This window comes from Rhinolophus sinicus, linkage group LG15 (assembly GCF_036562045.2).
Source record: "Rhinolophus sinicus isolate RSC01 linkage group LG15, ASM3656204v1, whole genome shotgun sequence".
In the NCBI taxonomy this organism is placed as follows: domain Eukaryota; kingdom Metazoa; phylum Chordata; class Mammalia; order Chiroptera; family Rhinolophidae; genus Rhinolophus; species Rhinolophus sinicus.
Genome location: NC_133764.1, coordinates 38,486,789 through 38,510,904, shown reverse-complemented (window position 1 = coordinate 38,510,904; position 24,116 = coordinate 38,486,789). Strand labels below are relative to the sequence as shown.

Below are 24,116 nucleotides of genomic sequence, written 5' to 3'. Positions count from 1 at the left end.
TTAAAACATAAGAGAAAAAGAAAAAAACTGAAGAAAATAGAAGTGAGTTCTTAGTAAACCTCTGGAAGAGGGAAGACTGTAAGCTTAAAATTGAGAGATAAAACAAGAACAAATTATAAGCTGTCTAAGCTAAAATTTGAATTTTTGTATGTAAATGATTACAAATAACATTTCTAAAAATATTTGCAACGAAAGTTACGATTTGTAACATGTCAAGAACTCCTTCAAGTGACTTAAAATCACTCTGGTGCCTGTGCAAAAGATATGAATGTTAAAGTGTTGAGAGCCACAAACGGTACCCAATTAATGAATATTTGAAAAAGAAATACTTGCTTGTTAGAGTCCAGTAAATGGCAGCTTGTCAATATGCATCAGAGTTCATGAAAATATTCATCGCCCAGTAGTAATTCATTTCTAAAAAATTAATATGGAATAAATACTCATACAGAAAAAGATTCAGTCTTTGTTCATTCAACAGTTTTTTAAGCACAGACTCTACAAGACCCTGAACTTACTGGGAAGTTTGTAATGCTAGTAAATAGTCCATATTCAGGCCTCCTGGGGCATTTGAATACAGAGTAACAGATGTAGACACAATTGTAATGAGTTCTGTGCAGGGGAAGATGGTGGGGAGGGGCTTAGTGTGGGGTTGTTAGCTTGTTAGCTTCAGTGACTACTCCAGACAATGTAGTTTAAGGAAACTGGATACAACGAGGTGGTTGCTAGTCAAACCTCACAGACTGTCACTGAGAGCATCACTGGGGACGCTCCGGCCATAGCCTAGCTCTGGCCATAGCCTAGCGTTCAGCTGAAACTGACTGGTTTCTCCTGTGCCCACCAAAACCAGTCAGTGGAAAAGACCAGAAGGAGAAAACTCGTTTTCAGTGGTTATGTTTAAGCATTTTCAGTGGTTATGTTTAAGCGATGGAACTTTGGTAAATTTTTTTCTTTGTACTTTTTTGTATCTCTCAAACCTCGATGAAATGTACTGCTTTCATAGTACAGATGATTATAAAGAGACATGCCCATATGTACACAACTCACAAGATACTAAACTTGTTTAGAGAAGTGAGCGTGGCATTACTGTGTGTCCATATAGATCATTCGCCTGAGTTGCCCAGCAGAGACCCTGCCTGCTGCTAGCACATGCTTCCCCCTCGTGGGAAGAGTCTCGGTTCTGATCGGGCCCCTGCTGTGCTGTCTTTTAGAGACAAGACCCTGCAACGATGACGATGAAAAAGCTGCAGACCACTGAAGAGACTGGCATGCCCGTGTCCAGGAACGGCTCCTTGTTGGGCCTGAAGTCTCAGAATGGATACGCTCCCCCAAGGCTGCCCGCAGGCTCCCCTTCCCCAAGACTGTCTAAAACACCCTCCCACCTGCCGACCATTCTGGATGAGCCTGGAAAGAAAGTCAAGAAATCAGCTCCCCTACAGCACTTCTCCCCAGCTCTCAAAACTTCTCAGGGGTTCCATGGTGGCAGCGACCTGAGTGGCAGCCGGTGTGAGAGCCGCAGGCTGGGCTCCTGGGACGGCAGGGGCTCCGTCCTCTCTACCTCACCCAAGCTCCTGGCTGCAGTGACTGCCAACGGGCACGGGCCCAAGAGCACCACCGAGGGCTCCGACCTCGAGAGTTCCAGCCCGGAGCACTCCGCCAGCAGCGACCCCGCCCAGGCCCCCCACACCCCCAAGAGTGGCGCCCGCTTCTGTGATTCTCAGGGAACGACTTCTGCTGCTGCCCCCTCCAGAGCGCTGCCGGGTCGGGGAGACTCCAAGGCCGTGAAGCCAAGGTCCCCCGTCCTGAGCAACACCGCCACCGAGCCTGCAAACACCATGTCTCCTCCACCAGCCAAGAAACTGGCCCTCTCTGCCAAGAAGGTAGGTGTGCGGGAGTTTTGTCGTGGGAAGCACACGCGTCAGTAGGGGTTTGGTTTAGGGGCGTGGGGAACTGTGGGCGTCCCTCGAGCCAGAGGAGCAGGCGGTTTCAGGCCTCCCGGGCATCCCCAGGCGACGGGCTGTCTCGGGGTGAAGACGGGGGTTCAGGGAACTCTGGTGACCTGATGTCACTGCATGTGTCTGATGGAGATGAGATAGCGGGTCTCCCTGTCGGTCTGTGGACGGGTCTCCTACAGGAGCCTCCGAGGGAGGACCGGGCGCCAGCACCTCTGGAGCTCGGTGACGGAAGGGTCGTGCCGAGGTGTTTGTTGAAATGTCCTTCCTTTTTTCCTTTTTGTTTCTAACCAAAAACACTTCTGATTCTTCTTCTATCATCCCCCACCCTTCACTTCCCCCTTGTTTTCCTCCCGTCCCCTCATCCTGCTCTCTGGGCTCTTTTATTTATTTTTTTATTTTTTATGTTTCTACATTTATTTCCCCTCTTCACTCACGGCAACCTTTTTTAGACCACCAAGTTTTTATTTATGTCAATAACTGCAGGCCAGCACCCTGCGGAGGGCAACCGGCAGTGACCTCCATGCACCTCCCCCCTCACCATTCTCCGACCTCACCTACCCCAGGAAAGCCACTCACCCCGCCGTCGCCTGCACCTGGCCTGTCCGCACAACCAGGTAAGCGCGGGCCCTCCCGGCTAGCCGCTCCCCCCGTGGCTCACATGCGCTCAGCTGGCGAAGAGCTGCAGGGTGACCGCCCGCAGGACGGACAGGGGCGCAGCTGGACAGGTACAGGGCGCTGTCCTGCGCCCATTTCTTGCTGTTAACACCTGGTCAGGGAGCTTGGATCTCTGCGGTCCTGGTTCTTTTCCTTTTGTCTTCATTTTCCATCTTCCTGCCACATCCATGTGGTGACTCTGAATTGATCTGTCCTGTGGCCCCTCCCCAGCCCCAGGACAGGACCCCACAGTAGGAGAGAAGGGCAGAAGCTCCTGACAGACAGACCCCGCGTGGGCTCGGGCCTGTGAATTTGGTGAGGGGCGTCTTCTTGCATCTCCCAAACCGTGCTCTCCAGGCTCATCTCGGAGTGCGGACGGGCTTTGTCTCTTTCGCCCCCCAGGCCTCCCTGGTTAGGGACCGTCCCTTGCTCTGTCCGCTTCACGCTGGCTGTTCGAGCAGGGCCGCAGGTGTGTGGGCGCTGTGGGGCGCCCTCCTGGTGTCCTGGCGGCCTGATGACGCCCTCCCTGGAGGTGCGGGTCCTGTCTTCCGGCCTGGTAGACACCACTGTGCTCATCTCGCTTAGTGTGTCAAGTGGCAGAAAGCTGAGAATTACTGATAAAGGGCTGTCTGATGCGGCTGTCCAGCCCTGTGGCAGCTGGGGAGGAAGGAAGGAAGGAAGGGAGATGCGGCGAGGCCATGAGGTGGTTTGAGGGGGTTTAGTGTTGGTCATGGTCAGGGGTGTGCCCTCCCGCCCCTCCACTCTGGTGGCCCTCCCACACGGGGGGGGGGGCGCTGTTGGACCCAGGGTCCCCTCACCCAGCGCCCCACGGCCTCCCTCTCTCAGTTACACACCACTATACCTAGCACAGTATTTTTGCACATGGCAGGTCCTTAAACATTTAAGGGATTTTGGGGGGTATATTTTCTGTTTCCTTGACATACAGCCTTTTTTCAAAATCCCAGAAACACAGACTAAGTAGTAAGATGTCGTACAGTTTGTATGGCCGTCGTAGCTTATTCTGGTTTAGATAATGATAAAAGTCCTTTTTGTTTCAGTAACCCGCCGAGATAGGCGTTATTGTTAGTCCTTTACGAATGAGAAAGTCGTGGTTCGGAGTAGAGCGTTCACCTTTCCGAGGTCATGCAGTGAGCCGGACGTAGGTCCCAGAGTCTGACCCGTCTAGACATCGTTCTGGATCCCGTCCCTCACCCATCTGGCTGTAAAGTCTGTTTCCCTGAGTTTCCTGAACCCCGCATTTCAGGGGAAAATCCCAGTGGAAGGTGTCTGGGCCTGCACCTGCCTCTCCTATGAGGCTCCCTCCCCGTGCTGAACACGGGAGGCGTGTGGGGGCTGTAACAGAGCTTGGTGAAGCTTTCCCCTCGTAACACACTCGTATTGCATATCGGAAACATTAGAGTTTGCAAAAATACTTTGAACTGCTTGCTGACAAGAAACTAAGAGATACATAACCATTTTTATTAACTTTGATCTTAAGTAGATTTGAGTTTTACTGTTTGCCTGTCTTTCTAATGTACGTGTGATTTGTGTCTACCCGAGATTCACAGGGTCTAGCTGAAGGGGGGGTGAGGGCAGGTGGGAAGGAAGAGCTCTGCCTGCGTCTCAGAACAGCCCGTCCTCACCGTCCGTCTATCCTTACAGGGCTGTTTCACCTGCTCCCAGATCATCCAGCCATCTGAAGCCCCCCGTCAGCCCCCACCCTGCGACACTGCCCGGTAGCCCCCAACCTCTCCAGACATCAGGCCCACAGGACTCCACCTCTGCTCCCCTGCCTCAGGTCAATGGGGGCTTCAGGGTCCCTCCATACCAACTGCCGGAGGCCAGGGAGCGCCCCCAGAGCCTCTGTAAGAAGAGGAAAAGGAACCGCTCAGGAGAGATGCCGGGGTGGGGCTCAGAGGCGGGGGAGGCAGTGGCCCCCCCCAGGAAGAGGAGGAAGAGGAAGAGGAAGCGCCCAGAGGACTCGGACGCTGCCCCCCCACAGGAAGGGCAGATGCAGGGACAGCACTGGGGCCCCGAGTGCAGGAGGCAGAGCCGGGCAGAGCTGCTGACGGACAGGCCGGAGGAAGAGGGCTGCCAGCGCCTGGTGAACGGTTGGCAAGTGGGGTGCGGGACAGACGGCCCCCACGTGAGCAGCAAGAAGAGGAGGAGGAAGGGAACGGAGGGCCTGGGCAGAGGAGACTGCTTCCACCAGGACCCACCTTGGCACAGGTGAGAGCAGGAGCGAGGCACACCCGTCCACTCCCGGGGGTGTCGTCTGGAGAGGCAGGGTGCTGCCTCCGGACTCGAGAGCGTGAACGTGTCATAAACGGTGTCAGTGGGCCAGCAGGTGGGCGGCAGCATGCCAGACCTGGCCAACACTGTGTGCGGGGTGGTCACCTGACCCCAGCTGGCCAGGCTCTGCAGTCGTGTGCCCCGGTGTGTGGGACTCCTTCGGTCAGGATTGGAAAGGCAGTTGTCCTCGTCTCTTTAACGTCCCTCATGTGTGCCTGTGTCTGTGGACACCAGCACGCTTCGTGCCCCTGGTCAGGGTCAGGGTGGCTATTGTGCAGGGCTGAGGCTCGTGCCAGCCGAAGGTAGTGGGGCGCTCACCCTCGTTTGCTCGGAGCTGACTGTTGACTCTGACTTCCCTGTAGCTGCCCTCCCTCGGATGTCCTTGAGCCAGAGGCCACTGCAGCATCTCCAGGGAAGAAGAAAAAGAGAAAAAGGAAGCAGGAGTCACAGCAGGAAGGAGCAGGGAACGAGCAGGGGGCAGGATGGCAGGGCGACAGGCAGAGGGGCTCTGCCAGCCCTGGGAGCGCCCTGCCTGCTGTGAATGGTCAGCGCCCTGAGGACCGCGCAGGTGTGCACCTGGGTGGGGGCCACACTGGGGGGAAGGAAGGGAGCTGGGGGCAAGTGCAAGGCCTCACCCCCAGTGACGTAACCAGCAACGCCTTTGTCAGGTGGGGGAAAGAGCTCACTTTTACACCTTGAAAGAATTTACCGTGAGTAAGTTCTGGAATTCTGCTGTAAACAAAAGGTGCGGGATCGTCTCCACGGTGTTTTTTTAAATGTACATACATGTTTCTGTGCTTGTAGGGCTGGAACAGGCTCCTCTGCTATCCTGGAACAGAGAGCGAGAATCCGACGTGGTCCAGGAATTGCTCAAATACTCATCTGATAAAGCTTATGGGAAGAAAGGTACTGTGTGACCCCAGTGTACCTGTCTGAGTGGCTGCTGGGGTGCCGGGGGCCTGCAGTGCAGGAGGCGCTCAGCTTTAAAGACGGGAAGGGGATTCAACATCCTCTCTGACCCCCACAAACATTGCACAAAGGTCAAGAAACTGTCTCTGCGGGTGGGTTTCATCTGTGGAAGGATCCAGAATAGCTTCTCCCTGGGTCTGTGGGCAGGCGAGAGAGCAGAACGTGCACCTCTGGGCAGGGCAGGCCGAGCGGGGAGGGAGGAGACTGAAACACTGGCCCAGCAGCCGTGCGTGAGTTCTCATTGGGAACGTAAGTTTTATAATTCATGAGATCTTTGTTTCTCAAGTGAGAGCGTGGGCTTAAAGAACTAAACTTCGTGGGTTGTTTTAGCAGAGTTGACAATGCTTACTTTCAAGCGACAGAATCATAGACCCTCCTGCACTCCGGAGATCCCCCTGTGCCTCCCCTGCCCTTCTCTGCAGGTCCACCTTTACCGAAAGGTGTCACGCAGACATCTTCAATAATGAGGGTAGCTGGGACTCCGCAGAGGTGCCCACGCACGTGTGTCTGTTGTTGTAGTGTTGACGTGGGACGGCGAGGTGTCGGCCGTTAGCCGGGATGCTGTTCAGGACAGCAGGGTGGCCCGCACAGCCACCGTGATCGACGACTGGGACGAAGAGGTTGATTGCGGGAAGGTATGGTGTACGACCGACCGCACGCGTGCCGGGCCCTTGGGGCAGCTTGGCTGAGGGCCGGGCCCGGGGGCACCTGACCTCACGGGGCCATGTGAAGTGGCCGGCAGTGTTGTAAAGTGGTCGAGGGCCAGACTGGAGCCAGAAGCCCAGGTCCAATGCTGCGTGGCCGCTCTGAATGTTGTGTGGCCATGGGCAAGGCGTCGGTCCCCAGCTGCTTCTGTTCCTTCAGCAGTGAAGTGCGGGGGCCTCCCACAGGCCACGAGAGGAGTAAACCTGTGGGTTACGTAGCTCAGGGAGAGTCGTGCCCGCACATAGGAGCAGCGGGGCCAGGGGAGAGCCCTTTGTGGCAATTGTGACACCTATGATTCTTGATACAGGAAAAGAAAATTAGAAAATTCAAGAGAGAGAAGAAAAGAAACTTCAACGCCTTCCAGAAGCTTCAGAGTAGAAGGAACTTTTGGTCTGTGACTCATCCAGCCAAGGCCGCCAGCCTCAGCTACCGCCGCTGAGTCGCTGCTGACAATCTAGGTCAGTGTGGGGTTGAGTGTGTGTGTGGTATGTGTGTGTGTTTGTGAGTGTGCGTGTAATGTGTGTAGTGTTGTGTGTGTGGTGTATGTGTCTTCTGTGTAGTGTGTGTTGTGAGTGTGAATGCTACGTGTGAGTCTATGTGTGTTGTGTGTGTTCTGTGTGTATCATGTGTGGTGTGAGTGCTGTGTGTGTGATGTGTGGGTGTGTATGTGTCGTGTGTGAGTGTCATGTGAGTGTGATGTGTGGCGTGTGTGTGGTGTGTATGAATGTGAGTGTCACGTGACTGATGTGTCGTGTGTGAGTGATGTGTGTTGTGTGTGTGTCGTGTAGTGTGAGTTCTGTGTGTGTGTGATGTGTCGTGTACAGTGTGTGTGTCGTGTACAGTGTGAGATGTGTTTGAGTGTGGTGTGTGTTATGTGTGGTGATTGTGGTGTGTGTCGTGTGTGTGTTTGTGGTGTGTGTGTTGTGTTGAGTGTGGTGTGTGTCATGTGTACAGTGTGAGTGCTGTGTGGTGTGTGTGTGGGCGCTGTGGAGTGTGCACACACTGGTCACTTGCAGGGCAGGACTGTGCTGCGTCTCCAGGCTCCATGTAGTGTCCCGTATCACTGTGTGTTGGCCGCGCACGGGAGGGGTGGTGGGAACTCTCAGGGTCTCAGTTCTCTGTCGGGGTCGCTGCTATTTGCCCTCCAGACTCCCGGAGATGGAGCGTCCCTTCCTGGGAACTGTCCGCCTGGACTGAAGAGCAGCCTTGTGGACCCTGCTGGCTCTGTCACCCCTGGGCTCTGCACGGTGAGCCACCGTGGGAGGACCGTGCAGAGGCTCTGGCTTCCCTGCATCAGGACCTCTCGTGACACGACACAACCGTGACAAACCACACGGTGACGTGTGGAGCAGGTGGCAGGCAGCACAGCGGCTGTGACATGACAGCGGCGTCCTGACCGGGGCCGTGGGAGAGAGCAGGAGAGAATGGTGGCCACACCTGTCACCGAGTGTCCCTGAGAGCCCTTACGAAGACCATGTGTGGTTGGTTGTTCTTCTCGGTGAGCTATCCATCACCTGCTCCTGGTGGCTGGTGCTGCCTCTCGCCCTGTGCCCTGCCCCTCCCTGTCCCCTCAGGGTGGGGCTCTGTCTGTATGCCTTACCTGTCCTCCCTCAGGAAGTAAGAGCCAAGGCCGGCCCCACACTGCCACCTCTCCCTTTCCTGGAGTCGGGGGCAGCCCTGCCAGTACATCTCTCCCTTGCGAGAAACAACCATCTCTGGAGAGCAGGTGGCTGTTTTGGGGCGGGGTGGGGGCTTGAACTCTGTGCCGACGCCTCTGCTCTTCAGGCTGCTGTTCATTCTGAAGGGCTTTCCCGAACCTTCCCCTGCAGCTGCAGTAACTGTGGGTCTTTATGGAGGTGGTGGTCGTGGGGTAGAACCCTCCTTTTATTTTACTACTTAACATATACCGTTTATTTTTGACCAGGCCTGTGGCTTCCATTAGCAATACGTTTCCTTTCCCTAATATGCAAATACTGGCTTTCTTTGCTCAATTTTGTGAGTGCTTTTGAATTTAGATGATTGTATAACTTGAGATCATTTTTTAATCTTGCTCAAGCTGTGCCTGCAAACTTATAATTTAATAATTATGGGAAATCCTCAGTTAAGGGTGATGTTTTTCCGGAAAACAGACGAACGACCCGTAGAAGATACAGAAGTAAATCTGAAAATCATTCCTCAGTGTATGCCTCTGCTTCCTTTCCTCCGGGAAACGTCATGCGTGGACCGGTTCACAGAGTGGTTCTTGGCCTGAGGATGCCGAGGCCTCCAGGGCCCCACCCCCACCCCCCCGTGCCTTCTCCTCCTCACTTGGCTTTGCCGATACCTCTGGGGTCTCCAAGATCCGAGTGCTGTTGAAGAAAGTGTTACGTTTCCTATACAGGGAGAGAGATGTGTTCATTTTTCCTTGTGGGTGGTTCTTGCTGGTATTTATTATTTTCTCTTTTAAAAAGGCGGGAAGAATAATACCTGTGGCTTGCCCTCAGGCCGCTTCTGATGCCAGCAGAAAGTGAACGGGGTTCTGTGCACACTGGTCGGGGGCCTTTTGCCCTTTTCAGAGACCTGGTTTCAGCATGCCACCCACACCTGCTCAGAGATGCGGGGCCCACCCCAATGCTCTGTGGCTCTGTCCCTTGTCATCTCTGGAGGGGAGCCACGTGCCTTTAGGGGCAGGGTTTTCCCCTCTTGCAGTGAGGTGTGGACATTCATTCCTGTGCTGGCTATTTCCCCGGCCATGTTTTTCTGTAATGTTCCCTGGTTGACAAAGAAATTCTGTTGTCTACTAGCACAGAATTGATCTCCTTTCTTTCTCTCTCTCCTCTCCTCCTTCCTTCTTCACTGTGTAACTTTAAAACCTTTTCCCCAGGAAAACACATTTGTTTTCCCTAAGACAGTGCTGAGCTTATCACTGTTAGGTGGGCGGAGTCCTCCCCTCCTACAAAACCATCAGCCAAACTAGGAAGGGAAAAGATGGGCCCAGAAAATTAGTCCAAATTCTAGTGACGTGTACATATATAAATATATATAAATAACTAGAGCTTTTATAATAGCGGTCACTTGGTTGACTTAGAATCTGGGTTAATTTAACTTCATGTTTAACGTGGAGCGGTGCGGGGAGCAGGGGTCTGCAGGAGGGGCTGCCTCTCCAGGTGTCCTGTGCCCTCTGCCTCTCCAGGCGGTGGCAGCCCGCTGTCACCTGTGTGTGGAGGTCTGCGCCCCCATGCTCTGCACCTTCGCTCCAGGGCCGAGGAGCCCCAGATGTTGCCAAGATCTTGGTGCAATAAAATAACGACTTTTTGTGAGTCCTGCCTGTGTCTTTGTTTCTGTTCCTTTGATATTTAAAAAGGTATATTCCACCTCCCACTTTGTTTTCCCACTGTCATCCTGTGACTTCCAGGTGACTTGTCAGTGAGTGGGGAGTGAGTGTCTTCAGCAGGCCTTCCTAAGAAGGGAGTAAAGAGCCTTGTTCAAGTGTACTAACAGGTACATTTACTGAACTTGAAGAAGACAGGACTCCTCGGAAGGGGCCCGCTAAGGCTGGTGGGTGATTTTCAGTGAGCACGATGTTGAGGAAACATGATCATTCCACGGAGGTTTGCTGGCTGAAATTTCTTTTGCTGAAAAATGAGATTTCTGTGGGGAAAGGTGAGGCAGCAATAACAGGTTTCAGGAAACTGCGAGTTTTCCTCATGGTTGGCGAGAGCGACACAAGCCTTCGGTGTGATGGACGCCTGTCATCCTGCCTGGCCGGCCGGACGGCCAGCAGCTTCAGCCGCAGGGTGGAGGGCGTGGTGAGCAAGACTTGCTCTTTGTGTGGACTGGAATTCACTGTCCTTACAGGAATGTAACTTGGGGTCACATGGAGATTGCTGGGCTTGTCAGGTCGGGCCGTCTTTGTTGAGCAGGAGGGTCAGGGTTTGGCTGAGATCGAGTGTCCTAGAAGTTCTGGTGAGGCCAAGAGAAGCAGCACATCCCTGCAGAGGTACCCGTGACCAGGAGGATCCATTTGGCAAGAACAGCACCTGTAAGTGGGTGACACACTAAAGCCATTCTGGGTAGAGGAGGGTTCCAGGCGGTGGGTTCTGCACTAAATACCACTGGGCAGTTGTGGCCCCTTACCTCTTTCCGTCAAAGTGACTCCCCAGAGCTCCCCACCCAACCGTGCCCTTCAAACAGGGACTCGCTCTGTCCTGGTCACCGTGAGGCTTTGGTCAAACGGCTCAAAAAGGAAAACAAAGTAAGAACCAATGAGGTGAGGCAGCACTGGACCCAAACCGAAGGGGGTACACAGCAGGGTGGGAGAGAGTTTGGGGTTACTGCAGGTCAGAGGCCTGTCTGACCAGCCAAGCTCATGTCCAAAGCCTCCAAATCACAGGCAGGGCAGTGGCTGGGGTGCGGCTCTGAGACCGAGGGGTTGGGGTTGCGGTATAGCTCGGCACGGTGGTCATCCAGGCACGACCAGAGCTGCTTCACTGTTTCCAAACTGGTGGTACTGGGCGCAGGTAAAGACGAACAAGGCCAAATTTCTCACAGGTGGCCGGTGGTCTCGGGGGCAGGACTGAGCTCCGAGTAGGAACCACAGGAGGTGTGGCCTTGGGGGTGAGGTGGTGCCACGGACAGACAGACAGACGGGAGCCTCCGCCTGCCCCGCTCCCTTGAGTAACGCTGTCAGTCGCCAGAGTGAAAGCACACGGTGTGATTTGGTTGGTAATTGGGCACGAATGTCATGCCATCCTCTGTAGGTCTTGAGAGTTACGGCAAGCTCCTGCATTGTTTTCTGCAAAGGTATTACAAGGTCTGCTTTGCTTTTGGACACCCACGGCTGATGGCAGTGGACGTGAAGGCCTGGGGGGTGGGGATGGAGTGGAGAAACCCTGTGAGAATGACCAGTCCAACAGGCCGGCCAAGAAGTGTCCAAGGCTGGAGCTCGGACATTGGCAGTGACAGGACAGGTAGAGTCACTTGGCTATTTGGAGCTAGGACAAAGAGAAAACAGATAAGATGGGAAGGTCAGGGTGCCGTCAGATGACCTCTGGCTCGGGTAGCAGAGTGGTCAGGCCAGGAAGTACCAGAGAGGCAGGTGCCTGGCCCTTGGTGTCAAGCAGGTCTCTAGGTGGGTGACAGATTCCGTGGCAGTAATGCAGCTACGCCTGAGCTGCTTTGCATGTTATCAGCACAGGGAACCCAGGGAGAATTGCAGGTGTGAGAAACAGACGGCCCGTGACCTTTGAGTTTCCTATTAAGAAAAAGTGCAGGTGTTTGGACACCCTGAGAGCCAGCTGGGCATCTCTGTAGACGGTCTGGACCCGATGTCAGCGTGACTGTCGCCGAGAGCGTGACCAGCCCAGTAAAGTGCCGGGTGGTCAGGTAGAGCGAGGACGGCCAGGCTGTGAATCTCTGCCGAGTCCTGGTAGCGCGACAGCCTCGGTGTAGACAGAACGTGGGTAAAACGGCAGGTGGCCGTCGTCCTCGGGTGGCTGTGAGGAGAGCACGTGACGCCGACACTCGGGAGGTGCTCAGTAGTGGGTCCCCTCGGGACCTCATCCCTTTATCCCACACGCAGGCCTGCAGGAGCCAGACCCTGCTGGGCCATCCGGCCTGCCCCTTCCTCCCACTTGTGCGTCAGGAACAGCGGGTGCCTGCAGGTTGCCCGTCTTCCTTAGCTCTGCTTGCCCTTTGAGATTCCGTCCTGGTCCTCAGACAGCGCCGTCCCCATCCGTCAGTGGTTGTTCCAAACATTCTCGTTCTCCTCCGGCCAGTGTGCCCATCAATCTTGGCAAATGCTTTCTAATCCCATTACAAGAACCCCACTCCCCCTCCAAAATAAACAACAAAACGCGTGAAAAAGAAACCTGGAACCAGCTTCTCTCGTTCCCCATCTGTTCTTCCATCTTTTAAGAGTTATTTAAACCTAACACGACAAAGTCAGAACCGCAGGGGCGAGGCTTACGCCGGTAAAGCCTTTCCCAGTGATTCTGCTGGGCAACTGCGTTACCACAGAGGTTGCAGGGTCCCATTCCCCCCCATTCTGCTTCAGCCCCACTGGGGTAGGGCCTGAGACGGTGCTTTTTTTTTAAGGAGGGCACAGCTCCCAGTGGCCCATGCGGGGATGGAACCGGCAACCTTGGTGCTACCAGCACCACGCTCTCACCAACTGAGCTAACCGGCCACCCCTAGAAAGTGCATTTCTGACACGTTTCCAGGGCATGGAGATGCTGCTGCTGGCAGGGCCACACTCGGAGACCAGTGTTCCGATCTGACGGTTCTCATGGGGGTGCTCGGTCGGGGTGGGAGTTTGGGAAGGAAGTCACATGTACAGGTGTTTACCCTCAGCCCTGTGTGGGGCCCCCCACTGTGGACCTGGATGAGGTCCCCCCGTAGGGCTGGCACCCCTGCTCTTGGCCACCCCCTCCACCTCTTGGGGGACCGTGCTGCAGTAACTGCCCTGCATGCCTCCTGTGTCACTCTGCCCCCTTCCTTCGCTCACAAAGCTGGTCAGGTGCCTGCTGTCCTGAAAAGGCCACCTGGTTCCTGTGTCCCCTCCCGACCCCCTGTCCCTCGTTCAGCTTCAGTGCGCTCCCTCTGCTTTATCCTCCAGAGTTCTTAGTCTGCCTTCCGCCCTCCTCACTCCCCTCGGTGTCCCGTCCCAAGTTTGATGGGCATTGGCCGCGATTTCCTATCAGGATTTGACACTGGTCACCCCCCTCTCCCTTAAATATTAAATATTAAATCCGTGGCCTCTGGCAGTATATCCCGCTGAATGTCTTTCCTGGATCTCCTCCTGGCAAATTCACGGCCGGGTCCAAATCCGATGTTTTCTCTACGCTCCTCTCGCCTGCGTCCTGCTCCTGCTGTGTCCCTGCCCTGGCCGGGCCCCACCATCTACCTTGTCGCCAAAGCCAGAAACATGGCTGCCACCCTCCGCACCTTCCTCTAGTCGCCCCACAGCAGTGATGGGAGTCTCCTCTTTCTTCCTGGCTGTCTTGAAATTCCTTCCCCCTTTCCTGCTCCCACCGCCTGGCTCTCGCTTTGAGTCACCACCCTTTTTCTTCTGGACTCAAGTCTTCTAACCAGTTCTGCAACCAGCTCCACTTTCCTGGCCGGGCCCCAGGACAGCCTTTTAAGACAAGAAGCCCTAATCAAATCATTCCCTGATGCAAGCCCCCCCGCCCCACCAGTCAGATAATATGCCATCTGCTGCATTCTGTGATCTAGACTCTCCTGCCTCTTTAGTCTCCACTGTCCGCTGAAGGCCTCGGGCAGCCACCCAGTAAGACGTCCTTCCTTGGGAAATAGTGTAGGACTCCAGGAAAAGGGCCTCTGCTAGGGGCCTGGGTGAGCTCACGCAGTGGCTTCCTCAAGGAAAAGCTGCTGCCTACTCTTCCTGCTTGAAAAGGATTCAGGCGGAGTGACGTGGGAGTCAGGCTGGGGTCATGACTTCCTGTAGAAGGACCAGGGGGGGGCAAGGCCTGTGTTCTAATAGGGGTCTGCCGTGGCTTCTTACCATCGCCGGACCAGGTGTTAACACACAGAACCTAAGGACGAGGCAGGTACATGCGGTGAAGGGTGCGTAGGAAATGCATGTGTGTTTCCTTAAACCAAAGGCTTTTTCAGGTGGGATTGTTAAAAGGTACCTTTATGTGGTTTTTTGCTCTTACAGTATTAAAAACTATCTGTGCTCATGTACTTTTTCTCTCCCTTTACATGTATTATTCACTCTGCTGTTCTCCGTCTTACGTGGCCACAGTTAGACACCTCCCATTGGCAGGGACCAGTGGTCATTGTCCCCAGCAGGGCCCAGCACTCCCAGGCACTCAGGAAATCTTTCTTGAATGAGTGAACTGGAAAAGCTGTTTAAGGAAGCGTAATGTGTGACCATGCATTTGGATGCCATCCGTGTCACCCACTGGCTCGGAAATTCTTACACCCGTTCTCCCTGAGCCAGAGCCTCCCCCCCAACACCCCTCCCACCCGCTTTGTTGTGTTTTTTTTCACTAGTGAAAACGTTTTGGCAAAGTCTGGCAGGAACTAGAGCATTCGCTCCTCTATCTAAAGTGAAAGCCTAACTGTGTGGCACGTGGCCAGCTGTCTTTTGGGTGGCATGGGAACACTTGGTGACAGCTGGATACAATCAAGTTCCATTACAAACAGATTTTAAGTGCCACTCACATAAAGAAGAAATTGCAAGCTTTAGCAAAATAAAATCTGGGGGCTTTCAAAGCAAGACAATGCCCCAATCTCGGCCTGTGTGAGCGATTTGGTTTGTGGGCTCACTCCCTCCAAGCACCCTTTCTTTCCCACCACCTGCCCCCCAGAGTGCAGACTGCAGGCTGGTGTGTCAGACAAGAGCGCTCCCCAGCTGTCGTCTGAATTGAATGCCTTGCACCCACCCCACTACAAGAGCTGCTGTCGGTCACCCTGTCACCTTGGTCTCAGGTCACTCTAAGGGCTCACATAGGGGTTGAGCAGGTGCCGTCCCGGCTGGCAGGCCCAGCTAAGCCACTCTTCTGCTCCTCACCCGGAGGGATTTCTCAGCCCTCGCTGCCCCGCCCACCCCCACCTCTGGCCTTGGCAGAGCTTTGAGCCGCTGCTCCTGAGGAAGGGGCTTACAATTCTGTCGAGGGGGGTGGGGCTCAGGATGTCACGGTTTCCTGTGGTTCTGTTGGCCTCAGCAGCCCGTGGACCTGAGCTTCTCCGGGTTTTGCCTTTGGCCCATCTTTCCTCCCCCTGTTCCTTCAGCACGTGGGGGAGTGAGGTGCTCATACAGAGTGAAGACAGTGTCCCCTTTCTCAAGAGACCCTCCAGCTTGCACCTTCTTCCTGGCGCCCCTGCTGCCTCACTCATCCTAACGGGAGAAAAGAAAGGCGAGGAAGTAGAATCATTTGTTTGAGAGCAAGGAACCAGATACAACAGGGCAGGAGAGAGGATAGAAAGGTAACAAAATGCCTTTGCCAAGTATCTAAGCACCCTCTAAAACTTTTATTTCAAACATGAATTTAAAATAGGCAATCCGTGTATATGGTATATAATTTAATAGCTATGTATGTCCCAGGGCTGCTATAACAAAGTCCCACAAACTGGGGGGCGCTTAAAACATCAGAAATGGATTCCCTCACCGGTCTGGAGGCCAAGGGTCTGAAAGAAGCTTTGAGCAGGGCTGTGCTCCCTCTGCTGGCTCTAGAGGAGTTCTTCTTGGCCTCTTCCAGCTTCTGGGGTCCCTTGGCTTCTGGCCACATCACCCTGATCTCTGCCTCCGTCTTTACATGACCTTCTCTGTGTGTCTCTGTGTCCTGATCTCTTCTTATGAGGATACCAGTCAGAGAAGTAGGGCCACCTCAATGACCTCAACTTGGTTACATCTGCCAAGACCCTATTTCAAATAAGGCCACGATTCACGGGTACTGGGGGTTAGGGCTTCAATATATCTTTTGGGGGGACACAGCTCAACCCCTAACAGTATGGGAGGGTGTGGAATGAAGAGTCTCTCACTCCTCTTTTCATGGCAACCGGCTCTCCTTCCGGAGGCAGGGTGGCTACCAGTCCCTTCTGTACCCTGCTAGTGAAATCCATGCTTGTCCACCTGCATGGAAGCCACTGGAGGGCAAGGCTTTCCAGTCACTCTCTTCACTGATGTGTCCCCAGTACCTGGGGACAGTGCCTGGCACACCACAGGCCCCAAAACAAATATTTGTTGAATGTCTGTATATACAAGTATAAATGTACTGACGTAAGAGCGTCCAAACCTGTTGAGAATTTTATGAGTTTATTTGAGCCAAACTGACGCCATATGCCGGGAGCAAGATCTGAAATGCTCTGGGTATAACAATTCTGCAGCTTCGTTTATACGTTTGAAATTAAGGAGGGGACGTTAGGAAGATCACATGGAGATGGGGGAAAGCGAGGCGGGGACTGGATTACGGGACAGTTAAGATTATGTGCTCCCGTGGGGTTAGTACCCTCTTCGAGGGGTATTACTCCTGGCATTTCAAAGGTGCCCAAGAATAGTGGACAGGGCTGGCTTAAAACCTTTCACCAAAAATATTACAGGCCTGGGCTGTGACTCCCCTCCATGACCTGTCCAGTGAGGAATTTATGGTCAGATCACCATGTGAGGTTACTTTCCTCAGACCCCTTTTTTCTGTCCACAAATGTGTATCACATATACATGAATTTGTATTACAATTGGAAATATACTATGCACCACCGTGGTGTCCTTGCTTTTTTCACTTCACATGGCTTGGGAACCTTCTCATGTTGGTAGATTCTGAAATCAGCCTCCACCTTTTTAAAGCCTGTGGGTGTTCCCTTGTAGGAAAGTGTAATCTGGTAACTTGGACCCTGTTGAATAGTGAGATTGTTTCTGAAGAACTTTGAAACACCGCTGTATAAGCACAGGAAAAAAATATACTCTGGGTTACCTCTGCTTAAAAGACATCCTTTGTAATTCCGATGTTTGAGAAGGCAGGATGGCAGAAGGGAGGCACCAACTTAAAAAAAATGTTGTTAGGGGTGTCAACCACGAAGGTCGACTGACCACAGACAGTGAGGCCTGCAGGGAGCTCTGACCCATTTTCAAAGTTCTCTGAAGAACAGTGAGGCTGCTGGGAGGCAGGGGGCTGAAATGATCCTCACCACTGCGCCTGCAGCGCTTCCCGCTCTGGCCTTCCTCTCTGAGGTCTTGTTACACTCCAGGGGCTGAGGACACAAGTTGCTGGGAAGCTCCCAGGACTCCGTGAGCCTCGGTCTCCAGGTCAGAGGTTGGGAAATAATGACTAACAATCTCTGTCAGGAATGGGATCCAATGGAGTGTCCCGACAGTGACCCACAGTCAGAAATACATTGTACGTCCCTACCGAGGGGACACTTGTGTGCCTTCCTACACAACCAAAAACAAACATTACCCTTATTACATGACAGATACTGTTGTTTCCCCATTCATTTCTATCTTCTCTTCCTTTAATGATTGGTTTCTCAACCATGAAGAGTCCGGACCTGTAATTGAAAACACTGTGGTAATGAAACAATCTAAGTTAAGGGGATTTGTAACTGTCAAGTACCATGCTAATCGAGGTGATTAGTATCATATCTACTGGATTTGGGAGTTCAGATAACAAGCTGGGAGTGGTGGTACTGAGAATTAACATGGGATCTGAATTGCTTTCTTTCCTGAGTTTTGGTCATTGAGCAAAAGTTCCCATGGCAAGTGACACCTGCCTACTGCTAAGGTTAGAAAGCCAGCTGGAGAATGCCTGGACCCTTCTGGGGACTGGGGTAGAGAGTACCGTGTTTCCCCGAAAATAAGACTTAGCCGGACAATCAGCTCTAATGCATCTTTTGGAGCAAAACTTAATATAAAACGCGGTCTTATTTTATTACAATATAAGACTGGGTCTTGAATAGAATAGAATAGAATAGAATAGAATATATGTATCAGGTCGTTTATTAATTTTTGCTCCAAAAGACGCATTACAGCTGACTGTCCGGCTAGGTCTTATTTTCGGGGAAACATGGTAGTAAAGGGAGCAGGTGGCCAACACCGAGTCTCTGCTCCACTGTGATGAAGGGAGACTCTCCAGACAAAGCGGAGTGACTCTACAAGTGTCCAAATCCAGGCCGATAGGAACGAAATGCAGCTGGATCACTCAGCATACCCATCAAACCGCAAGGATACATGGGGCCAAAATGTGACTCCCTGTCTAATGTCACCTGTAAAACTGGAAAGTGTGGTGAAGTCAGTGCAACTTTAAGCTCCTGAGTTCACCAGAACCAACCTGTTAGGAGAAGGGTAAAAATCTATACAAGGGAAGTAAGTGCCTAATTTCTGGAATTATTCAAAAGAAGCATCTGGGGGAAGTGCCTAAGGAAATAGAGACCACCTTAGACTTTCCGGGGACCTCAAGTTTCTCCACCAAAGGCTGGGTCAGTCAGTCCATGAGATTTAAGAGGGCTGCTTGTTTGTGAATGGGCCATTTTCTTAGCCACCAGAAGGGTGGGCCAGAGCTGCACCCCCGGCAGGACATAAACATTAGGGTTCCTTGGACTGTGTTGAAATCCAGCTCATTTAACAGAATGCTGATAGCTGCGGAGAAGTAAGTCGGCGACAGATGCGTCACTTCAGAGATCAATTCTGGGCGGAAGGCTGGATTTTGTAGGCAGAGGCTGCATTTTGTGGGTGGGAAACAGATCCAGGGGGTTGAGGCGTTTGCCCACGTCCCAAGGCTCAACAGAGCAGATCTGGGATGAAAGCAGAGATTCTTCATTCCCTGATTACTTTTCCATGCGAGGAAATGACTTTTCTTTGTGTCCAAAACAATGGAGAAATCCTGGGAGGCACATTTTGGGGTCGGCCAGTAAAGAGCTAGGTTATGAGCGGGTCTCACCTCTGATGGAGACCGAGGGGTCCTGTGGCATTTCCGGGGTCTTGCGCTGAGCGCCCCTCCAGCCGCAAATAAAACACGCGGGGAAGTCTAGAAACGTGCGATTTACGAGGTGCCTGAATCAGGGTCACTGAAATCCTGAAACGCTGGGAGACGAGGTGCCTCCCTTTGAAACGTGACCCAGGTAAATAAAGAGGACAATGAAAGGAAATACAAAGGCAGTGAATCCGCAACATTCGTTGTGCTAAGGCTCGGACCACAGACAAAATGAAGCCAAGCGCTCTGCGGCCTCTGGCCGACGACCCGGCTCTCCCCGCGCGCTGGGAGGGCCTGACCCGCGCGGCTGACGTCGGCGAGGACCACCCTGACCTTCAGGGCCGGGACGCGACCTTGGGCCTCCGTGCGCCGCGGCGCGGCCCGCGCTGGGCCGGCCCGGATTCGCCAGGAGGAGGGCTCGCACCGCCCTTGTGAAACCCGAAACCTGCTAGGCCGGCCGGGGCGAGATGGGCGGGGCTTCGGGCGAGGGGCGGGGCCTGGGCGGGCACGCGTGCGCAGGCGTGCGCCAGGAGGCGGCCGCGTGCCGCGGGGCCGAGGTGTTGAGAGGGGGGTGAAGCGAGTGCGCGCGCGGGCGGGGCCGTGGGCCCAGGGGCGGGGCCTGGCGCTCGTGCGCAGGCGCGGGCCGGGAGGCGGCCGCTTGCCAGGGGGGTGCGGACGCTGGCCGTGGCGGGCGGGGCGCCCCGCGGAAGGCGCGGGCCGGGGGCGGGGCTGCGAGCATTGCTGAGGCGAGCGGCGAGCCCGGCGTCGGCACCGGCACCGGCACCGGCACCATGGAGGAGGACGACAGCTACGGTCAGTACGGCCCGGCAGGGCAGACACTCCCTCCTCTGCTTCCTCGCTTCCCGGGCCGGGCGCCCGGCGGCGCCTCTGGCGGCTCGCGTTTCCCGGGAACAGCGGTGCGGGACGCGAGCCCGGGGGGCCGGACCGGGCGGAAGCCTCCGCAGGGCGGGGGTCGCTGGGAGGCTGAGGGGCGCCCCGGTCTCCGGGGCGGGAGCCGGAGGTCGCAGGGCTGGGGTCGCCGGGGTCGTAGCGTCTGGGTCTCCCGGGCAGGGACCGGGGGTCTCCGGGCCGGGGGTCTCCGGGCCGGGGTCTCGGGCCGCTGTCACCCGACGCAGGCCTGGCGGCGCCCCGCGAACGTTCAGGTTCCTCCGCGCCTCCGGCTGCGTCCTCGGTAGTTTCCGGCCCTTTTTGCTGTTCGCAAGTTGTGTGCCCCGGTCCACGTCTTTGTCTGAAACCAAAATGAGAAAACAGCAAGTCGCTCCGAAGCGCACAGGCTTCACTCGGGGTGTTTCTGCGGCCAAGTTACCGGGGACTAGGGTGCTGTCGGGGGCCAGCGGTCGCCCGGTAGGTCCCGGTTGATTATTGCTGAGCGCGTTACGTTGTAAATAGGCTGCTGATCCAAAACACCTGCCTTTGGAGCTCCAAGGTGCTGGGACGGAGACCCAAGTTTGCATTTTCGGCTGTGCTCATAGACACGGCACAGTAATTGCACCACACAGATAGCGAAAACTTGACAGAAACTCAGTTTCCAGCTTTTCTTCAGCTAACACCCTAAAATCTGTTCGCCAACAGCGAGGGTTGTCCTCCCTCAAATAGCTTGAAATGGCAGGCGTTGCAAAAGATTATTTGAAATGCTATAGTCAATTTATTAACATTTTATTTGTGAGGAATTGAAGAAAGAACGGCAAATGGAACAAATGGTGAATTTTTGTGGTTTGGTAGCAGAGTACAGAGCAGAGTACAGATAGGGCAGAATTTAAAATGCTTATGCAGCTAAATGGAACCAAATCCTGGTTTATTGACTAGCGCAGGTTAATGTAGGTTTCCTGCTTGTTTATAAGTAAGTCATTGAGAAACCCTTGACTGGCCCGAAGAGGTGGGTTTCTGACCTGCAACTTGACCCTGAGCCACAGACGGGGGATCCGCACAGCTGCTCTCAAGACGCATTCACAGCCTGAAGTCCAGCGCACGTTTGGGATGGGTGCCCATCAGATGTCCCCTGGTTACCTTTCAAGTAAAGGCCATATGTGTGTTTTTGTGTGTCTGTGATTGAAAAAAAAAAAATCACCCACTGGCAGGTTCCAAAGGATTCTGTCCATGAGAAACCTCATTCCATTTTGTCTGCTGTTTTCTCTGTCTTCTCTTGACATTTGATCTCTCTCAGATCCCTGTGTCCTGCCATGCTTTCTTCTTGCCCTCTTCTGGTCTTACCCGCCAGGCGAGGCAGGAAGCTGTTGGTCTGCTTGCTTTTAGTACAATGATTTCTTTGCCACCAGGCATGACATGAATTCGTACTTGGAAGGGGGTAAAATAGAAGCGGGGTGTATTCCTTTCCTAGGGTCTTGCTGTAACAGACAAGCATGAACAGGGCGGCTCAAAACGATATAAATGTATTATGTTGAAGTCCAAATTTGGTCTCACCTGGCGAAAGTCAAGGTGTGTGCAGGGCTGGGGTCCTTTCTGAAAGGTTTTAGGGGAACATCTGTGTCCTTGCCTTTTGCAGTTTCTAGAGGCCCCTCCCAGCCTCATAGCCAGTGGGTAGCATCTTCTCATTTCTCGCTGACCTCTGCCCCTTCTAAGGACCCTTGTGATGCCATTGGACCCACCTGGATAATCAGTGTAAGGGTCCGCAACTTGATTTTGCAATGACAGTCTGCCTTTGCCACCTAGAGTGACACATTCCCAGGTCCTGGGGACTAGGACAGGGACATGTTTGGGGGTCCTTATTCTGCTGACCACACATAAAGATGGGGAAAAGGGTTATTCTTCTGTTTTATACATTAAAAAATCAACTTCTTTGTATTTTGGAGAACCAGCAAGGTGGATTTAAGGAGGATCCCCCACCCACAGGCTCACCACACAAAAAGTACCTGCTGGTTTAAGGTGGTGATATGAAGAATGAGATTGTGAGTTCTTTAAGGTTGGCCTTAGTTTCCAGAACTGCCCATTTCCCTCATAAGTTTTACAGAGAATTTACTTTGAGAGAGACAACAGTGACTCAGATTCCGTATTTCAAAAAGAAAGTGTCTGCTAAGGACTCAAAAAGCACCTAAAACGCCCTGTCCACAGGCTCCTTCAGAATCTCCATGGTTTCAAGAGTCAGCTGGGCCACAACCACTGTTTTTAAGATGGTGTGTCTGGGGAGATGGGTTATGATTTCCTAGCTGCCACTGTTGCATTAAAAAAACTCTTTAGAACATAACTCACAATATGCTGAAGAAAGGCTACGTCAGCGAGTTTTAGAGTTTTCCTGTTCAATTAAAGAAAACTTCAGAAATGCACCAAAAAACTCCACTGCATGCCCTTTGTTCTGTGTGGCCCCAGGAACTGCACCTCGGAGTTCAGAGGCCCTTCCTGCTGTAGACGCCCCTGTAATAGCCAGTTGTTTACACTGAGGTGCTTAGCTCATTAGACAGGTGCGATGTGGTGGCAACTACACGTGTAGAGTGGTGTGCTGTGCTATGAAGGCGTGGGGCGGTGGGGAGAAGTCACAAAGTCATTTAAAGCTGTGTTTCTTTGAAAAAATGTGGACTTAGTGATTTTCTAAAAGCTCAATTGACATTTTAAGAAAGATGTTCATATTGCCTGTGGCTAATTGGTCTTTATCGCTCTCAGTTTCTTCCTAAACACTGTGAAATAACTGGGAGGGTTTTTGTAAGGGTTACCTTACCTCCTTGTTAGATCACGGTACTTCCTGGGCTTCACCGCTCACTTGCAAAAGGAAGAGGTCTTTTGCCATCATAGGATATCCTGCCCAAGAAAAGGCTGTGACTCTGTTCCTCTTGGTGACTTCTGAACTTGAGCAGAGATTTCGAACCTGCAGTCCGTCCCTTAATGGCTTCTGGAGCCCTTGGAAGTTGTACGTGAAAGTTGTTGTGAATGTGCCCTTTTGGAGGGTCCGTAGCTTGCGTCACTTCTGATGCCAGGAAAGCTGCTGTCGAGGGTGCCGTGCCATCCTCTCTCAGGACCGGTTGTGAGGAGGTAGAGACTGGCAGGGTCATCCAGTAGTAACACTGCAAATGTTCGTGGATGTACCATAGCGCTGACAAAATAATCCAATTTCTGACCGTGTTTCTTAAAATCGTCGAACTCGCGGTACCGTTCAAGGCCTTTACTTCTCAAGCACAGCTTCACTCCTCTCGCTTTTTATTAGCTTCAGGCCTGTCCCTGTTCTGCAGCGTGAGGGAGAATTGGCCTTTCAGAAAGAAGCTTCTGTGAGGAGTGCAGATGTGATCCTCCGGGGAGGGGGGGTTGGGGGGCCCACGAGCAGAGGATAAACAGGTGTGGGCAGGGGCGTGCATGGGCACTGCGGTGGGATGGTGTGTGGGGGCCCCTGTGCTCAGGGGACATTTGCTGGTTCACTGAGTCTGTGCCTTCAGAACAAGCGTGGGGCCTGGAACCCAACAGAAGCAGCTCAGCAACTGTTGAGGGCATGATGGATTGAACCAGGTTCGTGTGGCAAAAGTTAATATTCAGGGAGCTTGAGTTCTTGTCTTCAAATCTCCATCCCAACCAGAAACAGGAACACTTTTCTGTATCTGTTTGACTCTGGGCCAAACTAACTTTCTTTGTTTTTCTGTCATATTGATGACTCTCATTGTTCTCAAATTTAATTATACACGTAATGATTTTGCCTTTATTGAAAAGAATACAATTACGTGAACTTGGCTTTCTTAGAAAATCTGGAACATATAAGGTTACCATACTTAGGTATTTTGTGGTCTTTAAGGTAGATTTCCAGGAGTGACATTAACTTGCTGGAGGGTATAAACAGTTGTAGAATTCTTGATGCACGGTGCCAGTTTGCTTTCCAAGAGGGCTGTACCAGTGTACCCTATTCTTAGCGATGTATGGGGGGGGTACATGTTCCATCATCATTGCAAATGTGTCATTGGTGAGGATTAGCATTTGAAAGCTTTTTTTTTCTTAAACCAATTTAGTGGTTACAAAATGGTACTTCATTAAATCTGTTGATGACTAACTAGGTTGAAAACATTTTTTTTTTTTTTTTTTTTTTTTTTGCTTATTGGTGTATTATGACCTGGCTATTCAAGTGGGATGATGGTTTCTGTATTTACTTAAGTGAGATTAACTTTTTTTTATGGGCTTTATC

The 24,116-nt window shown here is 52.9% G+C and overlaps 2 protein-coding genes across 3 annotated transcripts in view; both read left to right on the top strand.

Annotated features, from left to right (window-relative positions):
- Positions 1–9,871, top strand: part of USP36 (ubiquitin specific peptidase 36) — a 35,225-nt gene extending 25,354 nt beyond the window's left edge. For both annotated transcript variants that reach the window (XM_074320061.1, XM_019735675.2), the window contains exons 14-21: positions 1,209–1,877; positions 2,436–2,566; positions 4,269–4,835; positions 5,261–5,466; positions 5,703–5,804; positions 6,387–6,502; positions 6,880–7,030; positions 7,721–9,871. In XM_074320061.1, coding sequence (XP_074176162.1) covers positions 1,209–1,877; positions 2,436–2,566; positions 4,269–4,835; positions 5,261–5,466; positions 5,703–5,804; positions 6,387–6,502; positions 6,880–7,011 — 1,923 coding nt within the window. In that variant the 3' untranslated portion in view covers positions 7,012–7,030; positions 7,721–9,871. The remainder of the gene's footprint in view (positions 1–1,208; positions 1,878–2,435; positions 2,567–4,268; positions 4,836–5,260; positions 5,467–5,702; positions 5,805–6,386; positions 6,503–6,879; positions 7,031–7,720) is intronic.
- Positions 9,872–19,720: 9,849 nt separating this feature from the next.
- CYTH1 (cytohesin 1) overlaps positions 19,721–24,116 on the top strand; it is a 69,885-nt gene continuing 65,489 nt past the window's right edge. Inside the window, exon 1 of the mRNA XM_074320624.1 lies at positions 19,721–19,795. Within this exon, the coding sequence (XP_074176725.1) occupies positions 19,774–19,795 (22 nt within the window). The 5' untranslated portion in view covers positions 19,721–19,773. The remainder of the gene's footprint in view (positions 19,796–24,116) is intronic.